The sequence below is a fragment of the Lissotriton helveticus genome, chromosome 2_1, assembly GCF_964261635.1.
Source record: "Lissotriton helveticus chromosome 2_1, aLisHel1.1, whole genome shotgun sequence".
In the NCBI taxonomy this organism is placed as follows: domain Eukaryota; kingdom Metazoa; phylum Chordata; class Amphibia; order Caudata; family Salamandridae; genus Lissotriton; species Lissotriton helveticus.
Window position 1 is genome coordinate 992,546,192 of NC_136059.1, and position 20,299 is coordinate 992,566,490.

Here is a 20,299-nt window from a genome sequence, read left to right on the forward strand (position 1 = left end):
GATAGTCATGTTTGTCATTGGTCTGCTCAATGTAATGCACATAAAAAGAAACACTGTGGAAATTGTGGAATATTTCATTTACAAGCCTTAGATTTCTTCTACCAAATAACCCCCTAATCTCTATAGACTGCTGGGACATCAACAAATCATACCACAGGAATCTAGCTGGTAAGCCTACCAAGACTACTCTTCTTGACTCCTTGAGAACCTCTTTCCTTTCTTCAAGTCTATATTAAATGACAACCCTCCCGCCCAACCCGTTCCCTCTTTCCCCACAAGTGCAAATGTCTATTTGGCCAAGAGCCAGTTCATTTGGCCTTTTGGCATGGAAAGTGCGAGCCAAACCAGTGGCAGGAATTGACTTCGTCTGACTTCTCACTCTGTGAGGATATTTTATCCTGCTGAAAAAAAGGAGAGGGGATAGATGTCTGGAAAGACCTCTTTCTGCACACTTTGAGCAATCTGAGGTCTAGCTGTGCTTACTTTCAAAGCTACGGAAGGCAGGTGTTCGAGAAAGTCTTCTCATGGACAGGTTGTCTCTGCTTTCCGGTCTGGATGACTTGCTCCTCTGAAAGGGATTTCTCAGGCCAGCAGTGCTACGCTGCCTATCAAGCTTGTCACTGATAGAGTAGCTTTTCTTTGTTTGTGCATACATCACATTTGGTTCATCTGCAGAGTAGCTGTTGGCCCGCTCCATTTTGGGAAGTGAAATATTGTTGTATGTTCTCGATGAGTTTGTATCATGGGACATTAATGAAACGACGGTCGAACGATCTTTGGCATGTTCATCATTATCCTCGTTATCTGAGCTCGGATGACTGAGCTCTGCTTCTCTTTCTGGATGACAGCAACCAAGGTTCTCAACCTTTTCTGTAACACTTCCTGGGGACGTGGACCTTTCCACAATTGGCAAGGGAGTGCTGCTCACACATCTAGTGTCTATACAGTCTGTAATACTTGTATATTCCGCAGTTTTGACCGCAACTCCTAGGTTGCTGTAATAACTACGGGAGGGAGAAAATACAAAACTTTGAGATTTCACTATTGGGGTTTCCTCGAGAATGAAAGGTGAAGTGGCTAGATAGCGAGTGCTTTTGGAACGCTCTAAGCTATAATATAACGGAGGGTCTGTGTCCCATGGGTTTTGGCCACTTGTGATCTGAGCAGATTCCGAAGGATATGCAGTTGTATCCATGGCTGAAGAATCCTCACAGTTTCCATTTTTGCTGAAACATCTCCCGCCAAGCCCAGTAGGAGCACAGCCCCGGTTTACTGGAACAGTTGATGGCATTTCTGGTGGTTGAGCCTGATCTACTGATGAAGTGTCAATCATTGAACTGTCAATAGGGTCTAGACCCAAGTGTGTTCCATCCATAGTAGAAACAAAAATGTCTATGCAGGAAGAAGGCCTTCTAGAGTCATGTACAACAGATAAGGAATTGATGGGGGGAGGGGGAGCCTTTGCTTCTTTGGATACAGAGTGTGAACTACTGGCCCGATGTAGACTTAGGGTCCTTTCTTTAAAAAACCCTTCCATCTTCTCTAGCCCACTCTTATCCCTCATATTCACTGCATAGAAAGAGTGACTTCTCATACGAGGAACGAGCGTGGGTGAGGTTGGAGAAATTGGTTCTTCCCCTACAGGGTCTATGCTTTCCTGGAGCTTGTAGGCGTTCCCTTCTTGGCTGTTGAAGCTACTTTGTCTCACAATATAGGCTGTATCTGTACAGTCAGAGGATGTCCTGGATCGTATTTTATTGGTTTCACCTCTCTCAACACCGGCGAGCCTTTCCATGGCTGTGGCCATTCGACCCAACATTTCCTCCAGCTGAGCCAGCCTGATGTCCACAGTCTGAAGAGACGCCTTCATAAAATGTTCCCGCTCGTTTACTTCCTCCAGACGCATAGACATATTTTCAACCCTGTGAAATACAAAGAGTAGGTTAGTGTCGCAATTTAGTTCTCCCTTACTTAACATTGTAGGAGCATTTTTATCAATTAAAAACAATACTTGATTTTGCTGGTTTTTAGGTTAGCATAACTAGGCCACCATTGATTTTACTGGACCTCAGCTTCCGTGTACTGATTAGTACTTTACATTAATATACAAAAAGCAATGCTTTCATTTTCCATGAAAGAACTTTAATTTTCACATTACTAGCTAGAGGCTTTTGCAGTTAAAAAAAACCCACATTATTTAATTTTCATGGTACCGTAGATGTTGTAAGTAAAATGTATTAATTTGTGTTCCTCATGAAGGAAGGTGTGTTCAGGAGAAGTGTGACACAAGCGAAAATTTCAAAGCCTGTTGCCCATCCCACAAATACACTTTATTCATTACTTAAATGACGTATTTTCTTTTCTTTTCTTCAGTAGTGCAATGTCTTTCTGTTGTTTGTTGGGTAAAAAGTGCTTGATTCTTGTTCATAATGTAGGCGTTTTCTAAATGTTTCTTAAATCATGTTTCTCCAACGTTGATTGGTTCACCATGTAGAATGTGTGCTGTTGGTGTCAGAACCCTATAAAATGTGCCCTTTTTGCAGTGGGTGCCAGACTTTTCTTGTCTTTCCCACAGAGCAGTCCCCATGTCAGACTGTTTTCTGAATCTGTGCTTAGGCTTTTTGCTTTCTTTCTCGAAAGCAGATCCACCTTGGTTTGTCTGCTGATTTATACTTTTATATTCAAACTGTGCATGCTCTTCCTAGTCTGTCTAATGGCTTATACTCAGACTCTCCTTGACTCTTGAACTGAGCAGATTTATGTTAGTCCTTGCTGATCTATATTTTGGTTCTGGCTATTTACTTGCTTTGAAGTGGGGCCATATGTTTTGACCTTTTGCAACTGGTTTTATTAGCATTATTCACACTGATTTGAATCTGACTAACTGAATAGTTTTCCCTTCTGTAATGATTCTTCATTTTTAAGAAACCTTTATGGTTGTGACTTTGAATTTCGTCCTTAGAAGGTTTCTTTAATGGCAGAGGCCCACCGTCCTTTGGGACTCCCAATGTCCGATCCTTGATATGAACACTTTTTCTTTTAATCTATCAGTTAAGAGTGTTGACACTATCTCCTCACTCCCTCATCAATGACACATGATTTAATATATTGTGACGGTGATTGCTATGGCTAGATGCATTTTAGTTACTATTAAAATGAAAAAAACGATATTATGTGACTATTTAAAAAGATTAAAAATAATTCCACATTTTAAATATATATATTTGCAAGTAAATAAAATTCTGCATAAAACTGTCAGATTTATAGCACTACAGCTGTAGTTTATAGCACTGCAGCTGTAGTTCATAACAGTGCAGCTGTAGTTTGTAGCACAGCAGCTGTGGTTTATAGCACTGCAGCTGTAGCTTAATATATTTACCATCAATAATGAGTTCAAAACTTACTTTGGATTATTTTACACGTTATAGTCCCTATTCATTTAGTAGTTTGCCTACCATCTGTCACGCGCCAAATTGAATGGCAATTCCATGGAATTAATCCCTCTGGGCTCCAAGCATTGTCACAAGAGTTAGGCGGTGAAGACATTTCAGCAACAGTTAGACCACAGCTCATGTGACTATGCTTGTGGTGAATACCTGTAGTTTTTCACGTATCACTGTTGAGTGTACAGGAAGCAGATGCAGTTTGTAATCTTCAATAACCAACAAACACATAGAGGGAGCAGCAAAAAAGAATGTTCAGATATTTTCTTCATGGCACTTTCCCTTCATTTTCACGTTTCTTGCACTAAAAATCAGTGGTGGAAATTTGATATATTAACACAATGGAAAGTGTAGGTTGTTTGAGAGTATCAACCCACACTTCATGGACGGCTGACATGGGCAGGTGCCCTGCCTAATGTTACGTTTTTCAAACACTGTTATTTTTTTCTTAATAATTCTGGAGCCGTTTGATGATCTGTTTCAGGTTTGGTATAAATGGGTCTGTAACTTTGGTGTCCATGCCATATGAGGTATAGGTTGGTCGATATTTTCTAAACTTATGAAAGGATAACATTTTGGGGGATGTGCATATGAAATATAGATGTTGGTTTTTACTCTCTACTCCATCATCTCCTATCGGACATATGTCAACCAAACTTGGCAGGAATAAGGGAGCATATTATCAAGAACGGGTGTTACATTATCGCCGCTTTTATCGGCAGGAAACTGCCGATAAAGCGGCGATAATGTGCTTGATAATATGCTCTATGAATTCCAATCGAAGCCCATGTTAGATGTGAAGACATATTATCAAGTACATTATCTCCGCTTTATCGGCAGTTTCCTGCCGATAAAAGCGGCGATAATGTAACACCCGTTCTTGATAATATGCCCCAAGGTTTTGCCCAAACACCCTCTGGACATGACCGTCAACCACATCCAATGGTCTTCAGGTTCAGGGCCTGGAGGGTGGCCAGTCCCAGCAAAAGCCAGCTGGGTAAGGTCATGCCCTGTGGGCTCTAGGTAAGGCCATACAATCAAGTACAATACTCACCCCATGCCCCCCACTGCTCACGTTACTTATCCTTTGGCTAAATCATCCACATTCAATACCTAGCTTTGGCCATTCCCTGCTCTGAGTAACCCAGCTACCAAAGCAGTTCAGTCATGTTACCAGCACCATTTGGGATGTGTGTGAGGTCATAAGCACTACCGTGAGGGGAGTTATGGTTGAACTGGTGACTATACCTTCTGGATATCAGTGGTTGTTTTAGGTTTTGTAGCCTCACCATAATGTCTTAGTTGCAGTTTTTAGGGAACATTCTATGTTTCCTTATAATAGGTATTATTTTCATTTCTGCATAATAATAAAAACTTCTTTCTCACAAAGGGTTTTCCAACTTTTTTTGTGGATTTGCAATAATATACTATGAAACTGCGGTACAGAACCTTTGGCCCAGACCATGTGTCGCAAGAGACTGCTGCACATGTCCTCTGTTCGTACACCTTGGCACTTGCTTAGTATAGTCAACTGAGGTCTGGCATTACAAATTTCATGCTGTTCCATGCAGGGAACAACAGTTAGGAGGGACGTCAAATAAGAAGTATTTTCCCATTTTAACTCCCTTTGGAAATTTTGGTTTCACCTACAATCAAAAGCAACAAACCGATTTGTAAAAGATATCGCTTGACAGTAGAACTTTATTCACACAGCATACGCTTGTTGGTTTGGTGTAAATTTGTTCAGTATTTTTTGATGTATTATCATTTGAAAAATATACCAACTGGGCTTGAAAGGATTAACACTTTTGTATATCTTGTCAGTTGAAAAGCCATTTGATGATTTGCTTATAACATTTAGCACTGTTTGAAGAATATGCATGAAATCTTGGAAACACAGGGGCATATTCTCAAGAATGTGTGATAATCATTACAAAAGTAACTTAACGCAACTTCCAACATTGCAGCCTATCGTGTGAATATTACGCCGTGTTAACCAAGCATTCTCAAAACGGCGGTACCAGGCGATAGTCTCCAGATAATGCATTAAATATTTGCGTTAAAATCAACGCCACGCCACAAAAATGCAAAACGCAAACGCAAAAAATCTTGCGATGAGGCCAATCGCAGTACAAAAAGCAGCGAAAACCAGCGACAGGCCTGCAAATCCCAGGCGTCTGGCGGGACAATGCACTATAAAAACTACAAAAACAACACACCAGAAACAAAACAAAGTGCGTAGCAACATGGATGCACCCTGACCGAGCGAAGTGGCCAACGCGATCCCCCCATCCCCCACAGACCACCAGCAAGGAACAACGGGAACGGGGATGGCCAAGGAGAAGAGGGAGAGGAAGACGGGATGCAGTCCACAGCAAAACCAGATCTGCGTCACGGAGGCGACAGAACACTACCATCAACTGACCCACAAGTAGACCACCTGGAATGCAGTCGGAGTGTCGAGGAAGCCAAGAGGCGCTGGCATGATGTGATAACCTAAGCCAGGCACAAACCCTCTGCCAACAGCAAGGCTGCAACGGCGACAGGAGGTGGGAGTCCTGCGCCACAGGAGGACCTGGAGGAAACCGAGGCCAAAGTCATCAGTGTTGAGACGGTGCAAGGAGTAGGGATTAGGGACACAGCTCGAGAGGACCTGTCACAACATCAACAGGGTGAGTAACGACCAGGGACTGGGGGACGGGGGGAGATGGGCACAATGGCACACATGCACAACAAGGTGTAGCACACTGCACACCCACAATTACCCTGGATCATGTCCCTGATCCTCGTGGCACACTGCAGCACACACACATAGCAAGAACAGCACACCCACATTAACGACAATGTGGTACAATGCGCAAACCCGACACTGCAGAACAGAGGACACAACTGACTCCACACACGCTCAGAAACATGCCTACTACATCTGACAGAACTGTGAAATGGAAATGTACGCGTACAACCTCACATCCGTCATGTAGTCCAAATGTTCACGTCGCGTATCCAAATCCTGCACCTCCCAAAAAGTCACAATGTACATTGTCATACAGTCTGCATGTAAACAGAATAATGCAACAACATACATGTCAACACAATGTCAACATGCATCTCCCCTTTACATTGCAGAGGGCAACACAACACCTCCAGCAGAGCACAGAAGACAACACATCTGTGATGCCGGAGGGGCCACCACACCTCCGACACCCTAGAACAGCCCATGGACATCACATGCAACCCACCACCAGGACCCGGGCAGCCAAGCTACTTAGAGGAGAACACAGACTCTGCAACAGACGACACAGCAGGAAACACCCACAAGCACAGCTGGCTCACAACAGTTCACCCATCCACACATGGCACTCCAATGCCAGGTGTCAGCACGCCAAAAGGAGGTGGCTGAACAGGTGTGGGTGGGGTCCGAACCCATGGAAGGTGAACTAGATCACATACGTTGGTGTCTATTATCCTTCAGGGACCACCTACACCCCACAAAGGAGACCCAAACTGCCGTAGAGAGCCATGCAGATGCACATTCACAGTACAGAACCACTACATTTATTCATATTTAAAAAATTAACATAAGGCTCAGACAGGTTGTCGGTTTAACAAAAACATCACACAACATATACATAAAACCAGACAAGTGGCAAACACATAAAGGTAGAAATATTAAACAACCCTGTCTCTGCAAAACAGCAAATAGCTGATGTGAAACCTCTTAAGAGTGGTCTGGGTCAGGGGGGGTCTATTCTTTACCGATCTGTAGGCTGTGCGTGCCAGTTAGTGCCATTACAACCTATTAGAATGAACTTTTGAACACACTTGAATATACCAAACAAGAAGAGTTTTGTATGTTAAAAAAATAATCAATGATGATTTATTCACCTCCCAATAGGGTTACAATCTAGCATGTTATCACAATGTTAAAAATAATTAAAAAACTCATAACCTCAGTTATACAGTCATATAATATAAAAAGTCAAAATTTAATCAAAAAAACAGTCGACGCAGCGTTTCGGTGCTTTTTTCTTTTTTCACACCTTCTTCAGGACTTTACAACATTTTGACTCCATTGTTTTCTACAAATAAAAATAAAAACATTTAAGTATTTCTCTTTTTGTAAGTTCATCCTTTCAACCTAGTCTTGTTGATGTCTATAGATTATACCACTTGGTATCCCCTTTTCCGTGTAAGACCACTTTTTTTTAAAAAAAACCCAACTTTTAGTTCTCTTTGCTACATCACAACTTCACTCCTCTGATAGTTGTATCTGATCTAATTATCACTGTAGTTAACATTGAAATGGATTAAATGATTTACTAAAGATTTTTTTGGAAATGTTTGTCGTACCTGTATTTAAATCAGAAATGAAGCATTACGGAAAAATCCGCATGAATTTACCAGCTACTCAGGTTTGTTGATATATTTTGAGCTGAATAAATGATAAAAATTTTTTTATTTTATTTAAATAATAGAATTCCAGAAATTCCAGTTTAGGCTAGATTGCTTAAACAGTTCTCCATATTACCTCTGGGTCTAGTCACCTCTGTGTTGTATATGCACGGAGGAGCCACCATCAATTCGGGCAATAATTCGGGCAGGACTTTAGAAGGTGTTGATTACACAACCTGGAAATACATAGATAACCATGCCTCAAACGTCTTATCACAAATGTTAGACAATTCCTACTTTATGTTAGGTAATCGCCTCTGTTTTACGGACATAGTGCTTGGATCGCCCTCGTACTGACCTTTATTTCGTTCTTGGCTGATTCAAAAGTGGGCATCAACGGCAAGTAGATAGTGCACAGCCTCACTATCAGGGTTTCTCTCTTCAATGGTCAAAGGCTCTAGGGTATTTAAAAGACATCCATTTGTCAAACGGATATGACTAGGAGTTACAGATCTACATTCAATCCTACAGTCTTACTGTTAAATCCTATTTTAAATATCCTCTTTGTGAAGACATTACCCCTTTATGTCTACAATGTCACCCATCAATTTTCTTATGAGTGGAGCCATCCCCGTGGTGTTATTACCAGGCTTCTTATGTTAAGCCACATATTGTGTCTCTATTGGATGCTCGCGGTAACACTTCGCATTCAAGCTTGCTCTTGCAGACGCTATTTACGGGAGCAACCTATTAAGGGCTCTTGGGGCTAGTTCTAAGCAACTGAAATAACACCCCCATCTCACCTTATATGTCGTTAGTGGCCTCCCTGCTCCTCCGTGACGGCGTCTTCCTGAGAATTAGAAGAGTAGCGCCATTGACTTGCAAAGTCTCTTTTATATCCGGTCTGTCTAATGTGAACCGGAAGTACTTAGATTATCCACAACCGATTTATCTCAAGTTTTTAAAGTTTTTAATAGTTCTAATCCGATAAGAGTATATTTAGTCTGCACTCCGTAAATGTTACACCGGCCCTCACCCGTCCGGCAGTGGAAACTATACTCCGAAAAAACGAACTTTTCGTGCGCCTCTTTGTATAAGGGCTAAAAAAACCTAAAACCACTATTATCTATATTTACTTGAATTAAAGGCTCACAAATATATCACAACATAGTGACCGCCTATGTACACACTATTTCCTGATGTCGCGGTATTTTTGTTGGCCGCCATCTTTGAACGGGTTGATAAACGCATTGCCGCCTCGTGTTACATCACGTCCCTAACATCCTGTACATGCCCAAGGTCTATCGTTGTTATAAACTTGCATCTGTATTGTTGTAATCTCACTTGTAAGGTAACCTTCACATTTTGCATCACCCTCTCAATATTTGCAATGATGTTAGTATGTTTGTACTCTTCTCTCTCTATTTGCTCGTTACTCATTCCGTTACCATGGTTACCGCAGTATTCTGTAACCATTGGCTAGGTAGCCATCTAGCGGTGTCTCTAACACCATATGAATGCTCACAACATCACTTATATTATCTGTTTGTGTCTAAATTATTGCAATTGAATTAATGCATTCTCGCTTGTGAGTTAGCCTTCACATTTTACAACATCATCTCTGTATTTACAATGATTTGAATATGTTTACACTCTTATCTCTATTATTACTCGTATCACATTCTATTATACTGGCTACCCCATTATTCTGTATACATCAGCTGGGCAGCCATAATTCCTATATCACATTTAATACAAGATGATATTAAAGTAGGAATTGTCTAACATTTGTGATAAGACGTTTGAGGCATGGTTATCTATGTATTTCCAGGTTGTGTAATCAACACCTTCTAAAGTCCTGCCCGAATTATTGCCCGAATTGATGGTGGCTCCTCCGTGCATATACAACACAGAGGTGACTAGACCCAGAGGTAATATGGAGAACTGTTTAAGCAATCTAGCCTAAACTGGAATTTCTGGAATTCTATTATTTAAATAAAATAAAAAAAATTTTATCATTTATTCAGCTCAAAATATATCAACAAACCTGAGTAGCTGGTAAATTCATGCGGATTTTTCCGTAATGCTTCATTTCTGATTTAAATACAGGTACGACAAACATTTCCAAAAAAATCTTTAGTAAATCATTTAATCCATTTCAATGTTAACTACAGTGATAATTAGATCAGATACAACTATCAGAGGAGTGAAGTTGTGATGTAGCAAAGAGAACTAAAAGTTGGGTTTTTTTTTAAAAAAAAGTGGTCTTACACGGAAAAGGGGATACCAAGTGGTATAATCTATAGACATCAACAAGACTAGGTTGAAAGGATGAACTTACAAAAAGAGAAATACTTAAATGTTTTTATTTTTATTTGTAGAAAACAATGGAGTCAAAATGTTGTAAAGTCCTGAAGAAGGTGTGAAAAAAGAAAAAAGCACCGAAACGCTGCGTCGACTGTTTTTTTGATTAAATTTTGACTTTTTATATTATATGACTGTATAACTGAGGTTATGAGTTTTTTAATTATTTTTAACATTGTGATAACATGCTAGATTGTAACCCTATTGGGAGGTGAATAAATCATCATTGATTATTTTTTTAACATACAAAACTCTTCTTGTTTGGTATATTCAAGTGTGTTCAAAAGTTCATTCTAATAGGTTGTAATGGCACTAACTGGCACGCACAGCCTACAGATCGGTAAAGAATAGACCCCCCTGACCCAGACCACTCTTAAGAGGTTTCACATCAGCTATTTGCTGTTTTGCAGAGACAGGGTTGTTTAATATTTCTACTGTTTAATCCCCCTCCCTGTTGCACAAAACCAGGGGTACCTCCAATTGTTTTTGCTTAAACACATAAAGGTTACATATACATAAGAGTTCTAAAACCATGTAGGAACTCCTATACACAAAACAATGTGTTCTCCTTAAATTATGGCCACAGTATCGTCGACAATGTTTTTGTTAAACCGACAACCTGTCTGAGCCTTATGTTAATTTTTTAAATATGAATACATTTTGTACTTTTCTATAATCACATGCATTTTTTTGAATCACTTTTCCCTTTGGACCATAAAGTTTTCTATTCTTCTTTCTCACTTTTCCTCTTTTGTATAACTCCATTGATCTTGTGACATATTATTGATTCATGTACATTCTGAACCTTTGTTTGGAAAAATAATTTTGGCCCCTGGTTCAGGTGGTTAGGGCTGCCCCTGTGGTGGTGAACACTTTGCATAATAGATGTTCAGTTCCAATCCTGTGACCTACTCTAGCGCAGCGTTGCCCGAGAGCAGTAGTCTGCGTGGTTCCACATAATCTTGTGGTTGTGATGTACTACTGAGGCCTGGTGGCACCACGTCGAAGGGTGTATAGTGACATACACTCAGCCATAATTAATGTGCTCTGCCATGGTGTAATCAAGACTTAGTTCCAAATGTGTGACCGACTTGTCCGCTGTGCCTGCCGGTGGAGTATGTCAACGAGTAAGGAGTACTGGCAAGTGGTGGGCCATCTTCGACACACGCCGGTGTCGGCAGGTGGGTATTAAGGCCTCGGTGCACAGGGGCAGGCAGGACTGGTTCGGGGACCAGCGTCCTGGGGGGCAGCAGGCACACAGGATCGCTGGCAACTCCGCTCACTGTGTCATCTTGGTGGGTGAGAGACGCCGCCCTGGCAGAGACGTTGGGCAATCCAGGAGGCGACCCCGCCCAGAGTTACTTGCCTTTTATTCACACCTCTACGCTGGCCTGGAGTACCCCGGGCTAGCCCACTCCGCTCACGCTTACGGGGGGACGTAACAAGCTACATATCCGCGTTCCTCCCCACTGGCTGCGGTGACATGGTTGCATCCACTGTCCACTACACTCCAAACACCAGCGGTGTGTGTCGACATTGATATGTGTGTGGTCTGCATACTGCAGACTGTCCAGCACATACACCCACACTTGGCATTGTGTACATTCTCATTCATGGGCGCACTTGCCTCCTTCGCACATGCCTGGGCCCCACCTCTTCCCACATCCTGCTATTGGGTGGCTGAGGTGCCATGCCGTTGATGGCAAAAGTACATGGCTGGCCTAGGTTCCCGCAGTAAGTTCTTCTGTTGTGTCTGGTGGGTGTGCATGTTGTATGTGAGCTTGTGACGTGTGCATTTCCTGTGTTGTGAGTTCCATGATTGTGGAGTTGAGGTGTGTGGTGTGTTCATTTGGTATTGGCCAACGAGCAGTGCATTTCCATGGGTGCCATCCTGTAGCGGAGGTTGATGATGGACTGTCGGAAGGTGTAGGGCTCATGCACACTGCCTGGGGGGATGGTGGCGATGTTGGCAGGGATTCCTCGGTGGTCCAATATTGCCTGGACATTGGTGGGATATGTGCGCTTTCTATTGCGCTTATTGTGGGCAGTGTTGCCAGGGGGCACAAGTAGGATATGTGCGCAGTCAATTGCCCCCTGACACGTGCCGGAAGCCAGCTGTGGCATAGACACCTTGCTTGGTCTCCAGCTGTTCCTGTGCAGTGTGTGGGAAGTATAGATACTGGGGTATCAAGCTGATGGTGTCATCCATGACCGTTGTGAGGGACTTGGATTGGGTGGGCTGTGTGACTCCTCTGACTCATGCGGATATTGGTTGAAGGGTACCAGTGGCCAACAGGTGCATCACGGCCAGTAGCTTAGTCTGAGGTGGGATGTTGGTTGTTCGCTGTGTTGGTACCCTTAGCCGGTGGCCAATGGTGGTCAGGATGCGGAGGTGGGTTGTCCTTTTGCGCCAGTGGTAGGCAATGACATTCTCTGGTGTTGGGTCTGTGAGGTTGGTGCATTTTTTGAGGGTTGCTGTCTTTGTCTGCAGTGCCTCAGTTTTGAACCGGGGGGGCGGTGTGGGTCCGGGGGAATGGGGTGTGGTCCTGGGGGTGGGTGTGTGGCCCTTTTGGGTGTGCGGGCTGCATGTGCAGTGGCTCCATGACATCTTTTGTTCTTCAGGTGCGGCTCTGGGCTGGCCTCCCTTTTGTGGTGCAGGCTGTGGTCAGAGCAGGTGTTAGTTTCCTGCTGCTAACGCGCCTTATCGCATGTTTTGGGATCTTATCGTCGTTCTGGCTGGTAGTTGTGAATGTTGCGGAGTGGTGTTGTCACTGTCACAGCTTTTTGCACGAGAACACCGCCTCTGAGTCTCATTAGTGATAGTTGCTGGGGTCGTCTGTTGCGATGTTTTTTGCCGCTGCTATCGACGGTAAACTGGTGCTATGGGCTGTTAGCACCAGCTCGTTAATGGGGTGATAACTTTATCGTGACTTTGGCTGCAATGAAGTGCCGTTAACTCGGCAATAGCTAGCTCCTTGAGAATTTGCTCCACAGTACGATGTTGAGATTACTTTTGGTATTTTCAAATAAGTGAAGATCCATCAAAGGGGGGCAGTCAAAAGGGGGGCAAACAAGTCTTGATGTTCTATTAAGTTTGTCAGTGTGTGCTAAATCTGCGCACAATTTGGCAGAACCTTGAAAGGATTCATTTTCTATAAGTATATTACTTTTTATGCCAATCATAGCGTGCTAATAAAGCTTTCCATTGCTTATAATTTTAATGCAGTTTGATGAATCTGCATCAAATATGGCAAGCAGTAACATGGTATTTTAGTTTTTTTTACGTTCCAATCCAGAGGGGAATCCAAAAAGACTGGGAGGGTAAAATATATTTTTGAATTGCTAATAACTTTGACATAGTTATATGGATTTGCAAAAACGTAGGTAGAGACCTAGCATTTTAGCCTTCTTGTGACCTTTTTAAGGTTATCCAGATCAATCAAGGGTTAAAAAGTGTGGGGGGGCAACGTGTTGATTTGCTGAAAATATTAGCAGTGTGTGACTACTATGCACAAAATGTGTAGAGCAAAAACCCCTACAGGATTAAAAAAGGTAAATTCTAGTTTCTGTTTCCCACAAATAACGTTGTAGTTGTAGTGCCTGAAATTAAATTGTATGTACAGCCCACATATGAGCAGTGTCACTGCACTGTGAATGTATGATGGTGGGTGTGCTGGATTATGATAGTGGATGTGTGGATGCTAATTATCTGGAATTATGAAGGTGGATGTGTTTGTGTGTGATGTGTGTGTTTACATACAGTGTTGGGTGGGTTGATTTTTGAGGTTGGGTGTATTGGAGTATATTGGTGGATGTGCTGGCTGAAGATGGTGACTATGTTAAGTTATGAGGTTTGTGGATTTATCATAGGGGCTATGTCAATGTATGGTGCTAGTTTTGTAGCTGTATGGTGGTCACCGTGTTGGGGTCTGTTGGTGGTTCTTCAGATGTATGCATGTATGTATGATGGTGTATGTTTGGATCTATAAAGTTGCTTGTATTAAAGTTTGAATGTGGATGGTTTGGCATGGGTGTCGATATATCACGTTGGGTATTTTTGCTTATGACAGTGCATGTTCATGTTCAAAATTATGGCCTGTGATGTGAGGTGTGTAGACGTACAATAGCTGGGTTGTTAATATATTATATTCTTTATGTGAATGTATGGTGGTGGGTGTGTTGGTGTATGACTGTGGTTCTATTGCTATATGATGGCGGGTCTATAGATCTATATTGTTTAATGTTAATGAATTTACTATTCCCACTCCAGTTTGTGCAACAGTAGGGAAAGTGTTGACCTCAGGAGGGGTACACATTTCTTCTAATCAGTGCTAACGTGCTTGTGCCCACTTGTAAAACATGATAAAACTGGCTTACACCTTATTGGCATATATTGATTTACTTATAAGTCCCTATTAAGTGGTGTAGCGTATACTCAGGCATGGTAAATTATGCAATTTTAAACTGCCAATTCGACCTGGCATAATAAACCCTTTGCCAAGCCTAAAAAATTATTTTTCATATTTTTCATACATATAAGTCAACCTTAACAGTCCATAGGGTAGGGTGCATTGTAATTAAAATTTTTAACGTGTACTTCTATGTTTTACATGCCCTGTAGTGGAAAACTACTAAATTCCTTTTTCACTATTGTGAGGCCTACCTCTCCCATAGGAGAGCATTGGGTTACCCGATTACATTTATTAAGTGACAACTTCTATTTGGGTGCAAGTAATGTCATGTTTGGTATCTAAGGAAATGTGATCTAAAATCCTTTTCAATGGTAAGCTCGGATTTTAAATCACAATTGTTACATTGTCACTTTTAGAAAGTTGTCATTTTCCTGTCCTATTTGGTGCCTGCAGCATGATCACGGATCACATAACTGGGTGTAGTTGGCAGTTAGCTTTTGCATATTCCTCCCAGGGAGCCACACAATAGAGGCTGGATGGGCCACCACAGGCAGGATGATGGGGACGGACTTGATCACAGCCCCACATGCAAGTCAATAGGGTGCGCCCTGCCTTCACACAAAGGACTTCACACTTGCCTTTTTGCCTGCAGACAAACTGGGACCAGGGCAGGGATGCCAGAAATACCAAGTACTTTTGAAAGGGGGACTTCTAGAAACGTGTCCCACTTCCAAGAAAGCACCAGGTATTAAAAGTAGAACCCTCAGTCCCACTTTTCAGATCACTTCTTTGCCTGTTGAAGACTCAGAGGAAGGACTGCTTTGCTGCTCTGCTGCAAAAAGGATTGTTCTGCTGCCCCGCTGCTATGCTGGCCTGCTGCCTGAGTAAGACTGACTGGACCTGCACCTGGAACCCTGAACAACCATAGTTGGCTGGCCTCTTGATGAGAGCTTTAGGAATAGAAAAGGCTTCAACCATCTTGATCTCTGCACCTGGATTTGCCTGCTGTGAGTCCTAACCCCCTAAGTGGTACCTCTCTAGTCTGGGACCCTTGGAAGTGGGGATAAAGGTGCTCTGCCATCCCAGATGTGGTTCCGATCAGAAGCAATGCAAAGCCCTGCAATGCCTTGCTGCATGCCTGCTGGCCTAATCGGAATCTACGCCGAGTGACCTGAAGCCTTGCCGCACAAATGCCAGCTTTACTGGATACAAAGCACCGCAAAGCATTGCCACAAAGCTCAATGGAATCGATGTAGAGCCTGACTGCTTTTGTGCCAAGCTACCAAAGTGTTATGTACAGGTTAATTTAGTGTCTTTTGTGGTTCACCCAAACAGACATTGCAGCTGTTGCTTGAGAAGGACTCACATCCTCCTCAAGCAACAACCCAACTTCTCACAGTAACACATTGAGTATTACACTCTGCAGATCTACCTGTATGGTTTGGACCATACTTTTCTCATGTGTAGTAGTTATAAACAAAAATGCGTTCTCTTATCCAGAAACACAGAGGGTCACATTGATGGAATGATATAAAATCATTATAACTAGGATTTCTGAGTAGCCACTCCTTTGTCAACGGATTTTAGAATGGAACCTACCAGACAATAAGCACTGTGTCTCCAAATCAGTAAGGTATTTGTACAAAAAATTGAAAAAAATATCGAAACGCTGAAATAGTGAGTTGGAGATATCGTGATGCACAAATATCATGTGCAGAAATATAATTGGAAAGAATATCTATTTTAAGGTAACATCGATGTTAAAAATATCTCTCTTGTTAATATTGTGTACAAAAATATCATTGTTAATAATATTGTTTTAAAATTATTTTGATACATTTCAGAACATATTTTAATTGTATATGTTATAATTTGTTTGTATAGTTGTTGTTAATGTTTTTTAATATAGTTTGTACATTTGTAGTTGTTATTAAATTAAAGGTAATAGTTTCTTGTGATTTTTAGTGCCATAGCGTGTTGTGAGGGTTATAGGGGTATAGGGTGGGAAGTACATAATTGATCATTCATTAACACCATTATTTTTTTAATAATATTAATTATTTAATTGATCATTATTTTAACTGTGTAATTCATTTCTTAAATTAAGTTATGTTTTAGGTGCGGGTTGTGGGGTTTGTAGGGGTATAGGCTGGGTAGGAAATTAATTATAATTAATAAATAATTATTTTCTAATAATTATTAATTATTTAATTGATAATTATGTGAATTGGGTACTTAATTTATTTTGTAGGCGTAAAGGGTGTGTAGGAAATTAATGATAATAAATAATTCATGTTAATTATTCAAATGAAAATTAATCATGTAAATTGTGTAATTAAGTTAGTTTTCAAGTTATATATTAGGTGCAGGTTGTTGGGTTTGTATGGGGTAAGGGATGGGAAGTTAATTACATAGAATCAATTTATGATGAGTTAATTATTATTGATTTTTTAATTGATAATTAATTATGTTATTTATTTAATTAAGATATTTTTTATTTTTAGATTAGGTGCAGGTTGTTAGGTTTGTAGGGATAAAAGGGTGGAGTTTAATTAAATATAATTGTTAAGTACTATCAATAGTTAAATAATAGATCATTAATTATGTAAAATGTGTAATTATTATACTTTTTAAGATTTATTTTAGGTGTGTGTTGTTAAGTTTGTAGAGGTACAGGGTAGAAAGTTATTTAAGTAATGATAAATGTACAAATAGTTATTTATTAATTATAACCAAGTTATTTAATATGTTATGTGTTAATTGTGTTATGCTTTTTAATTGTAAATAACAATTTATTTGTTGGTTCTTATGAATGTGAGAATATAGTGTGGTATTTTATTTATATTAATATTATTATTTTTTTGTATTTTTTTTTTGAAAACCTTTATTGACATCAAAAAGGAGAGACAAGTCAAGGCCTACAACCCAGCCGGCCGGCCGCAATGTACAAAACAATCAGGAGTCACCAGGCAAATATCACATAATCAATCAATACAAAGCAGAGGCCGTACACTCATAAAAGGGGGGAGAAAAAATTCAGGAACCAAAGGGCTAAAACACAGGAGTAAATAAGGCTTAATTTTATAATATGGGGAGAAGACGTATGACAGGCGCACTTTCAATACGGAGGCATCCGATATCCCGTAATCAACTGCAACATTAATAAGGGGGCATGGGGCCAGAAGATCGGGGGGGATAATACAATGCATTCAAGAAATCAGGATATGTGAGACACAATCAGCCCCTGAGCATTCTTCTCGTAACATGCCCGCCACCCAGGACACTACCAAGCCAGAACAGAGGGATCGGAAAGACAATAAACCAAAACCAGCTCGTCATAATAACTTCTAGGACACCGAGCGGGAAAAAGGGGGGGGGGACGAGGTAGGGAAGGGGAGGGGGAAGGGAAGGGAAAACGGAGGGAAGACAAAATAAGACAGTAAAAAGGGAAATAAAGAAATAAGAAAAACGAAAGGAAGAAGACACGCCGACCCAGGCCCCCCGTGGCAGGAAGACAGGAGACAAAAGGAGTAGCGGCCCAAGTGGGGGTATGGCGATCGGGGAGAAAGACAGCCGAAACCTATCAGGAGGATTAACGACGCCACACCCCCCACCCGAAACACACCAGAGGAGGTCAGGACAGACGCGGCCTCACGAAAAAGAGATAGAAAAGGGCCATAGAACCAGAGGACAAACAAAAAATAGTACCCAACCCACCCGTCCCACCCTGCACCCCTGTAGAAGGCTATGGCCTACCCTTCAGACAGCGTGCCTGTCGCCCTAAACCAGAACCCGAAATATAGCGAGAAGTAAGAAAGAAGAACGAGACAAAAAAAAAAAAACAACAAAAGCGAAGAAAAAAGGACAGGAGGGAGGAGCAGAATAACTATAATCCGAACGGGCGGCCGCAGCCCTCCGCCCAACCAGAAAAGCACAGTCAAAAACAGACCAGGACGACACCCCATCACGCGCTATAAAACATTAAGAGAAGGGGACCGCCCACCTTTCTACGATTAAAAACAATGATGCTACTAAATCGTATACCGGGAATCAAACAGAAGTCGTACATTTCACCCCCAACCCTTTCGAGCGACAAATCCCACCCACCACATGGCAATGTAAAACCACATACTAAATACGAAATCAGCATATAGTCGAGTGGAATGGTGACTAACATAGCTACGTGGGGGGTAGATAGATCCACAAGGGAGCAATAGTCCGAACCGAAAGTGTAGATGCATCAACAATCGCAGCACGATCAGTGTAAAACAGGAGTTCAGTTGCGCCACTGGATCGGGCGAAGTGGTCCCAATTATAGACACAGGCAAAGTCATCGAAGCAAGCACAGGAGGCAGTCCACCAATAGTTTCAGGCAACAATGTCGAACATGGTCGCAGTACAGCATCCAAGTCCCCGGGGTCCGAACCATGAAAAGCAGGGCGCCCCAAAGTCACCGGCACACTACACGATCTTCGATCAGTGGCGGAGACACTCAAGTCAATCGAGGGGGGCGAGGCAATGAAGTCATCGAAACAAGAGGGCGACAAGAAGAAATGGCCGCCCAAAATGGCGGCAGATCGTGGCGGACCCACCGAGACTCCCAGGGCCAGGGAAGCGTGTAGGGATCTCAGGGCTTCCAGGATATCTCTGACCGTCGGCTCACGTCCACCAGATCCGCTCCCCACACGATTAGGCAACACTGGCCCGCCGCCACAGGGTGATTCTCGTTCCAGAGGGTCGGCCGCCATTTCGTGAATCAGCCCAATCGCCGCCCACCAAGACCCCCGGAAATAACAGTTCGCAAATGTAGGACTTTACAAGCTCCGGGGGTCCCAGCAAGGGCGGCCTCGATGCCAAAAGGATATCCGCCCAAAACGGGTCTCCGCCAGCACCAGCTCCGGTGCCCCAAACAAGCGGAGTCCGGGCCCCGAGGACCAGGGCCGCCGGACCAAGCAGCGGCGGAGGGAGACCCCTTCACAGAATCAGGTCCCGGGGCCTCTCACCCACGTCGGCCGCGCGGCCACCAGGGCAGGCCCGGGTCAGGATCGCCGGGATCTTCGCACATCGGCTCCCAACACTGGTTCTCGCTCTCGGCCGGGGCAGAGAGCCGTCGGATCCCGCCGGCCAGGTCCCGGTCCAAGTCTCGCAGAGGCCCCGATCCCTTCGGAGGCCACAACTCCGGAGCCACTGCACACTGAGACCCCGGGGTCGGATGGTAAGTACAAACAAGCCGTTATGTTTCAATGCCCCAAAAGATGTGTCGTCCTCGGACAGGATAGAAGACAGGATAGTCAATCAGGACGGAGGGCTGCGGGAGCCGAGCTAAAGGGCGACCATCACGGCAGCGAGCTAGGCTCCTCCCCAATATTATTTGTTTTAATTTTAAATATTTAATAAACATTCTAATACACATGTCATTTTTTAATTTAAACAAAATTACATATATATTTTTTATATTTAAATATTTTTATTTCTTGATGTTTAACATTGATGTTAAAATATTTAATTTGTTCAAGTGAATTATTCTCTCCCTACTGTTGCACAGACTGGAGTGAGAATAGTACATTTTACATCACTGCAATCCAAAACTTTTCTTACTGCTGCACTGACTGGAGTAATAATGGTAATTTGTACCCCTCCTGAGTCTAACGCTTTCCCTACTGTTGCACAGACTGGAGTGGGAATATT

At 42.4% G+C, this 20,299-nt stretch overlaps 1 protein-coding gene across 4 annotated transcripts in view; it reads right to left on the reverse strand.

Moving 5' to 3' along the window:
• Positions 1-265: 265 nt before the first annotated feature.
• TRPM3 (transient receptor potential cation channel subfamily M member 3) overlaps positions 266-20,299 on the reverse strand; it is a 940,843-nt gene continuing 920,809 nt past the window's right edge. For all 4 annotated transcript variants that reach the window (XM_078675756.1, XM_078675753.1, XM_078675754.1 and 1 more), the window contains one exon: positions 266-1,922. In XM_078675756.1, coding sequence (XP_078531882.1) covers positions 470-1,922 — 1,453 coding nt within the window. In that variant the 3' untranslated portion in view covers positions 266-469. The remainder of the gene's footprint in view (positions 1,923-20,299) is intronic.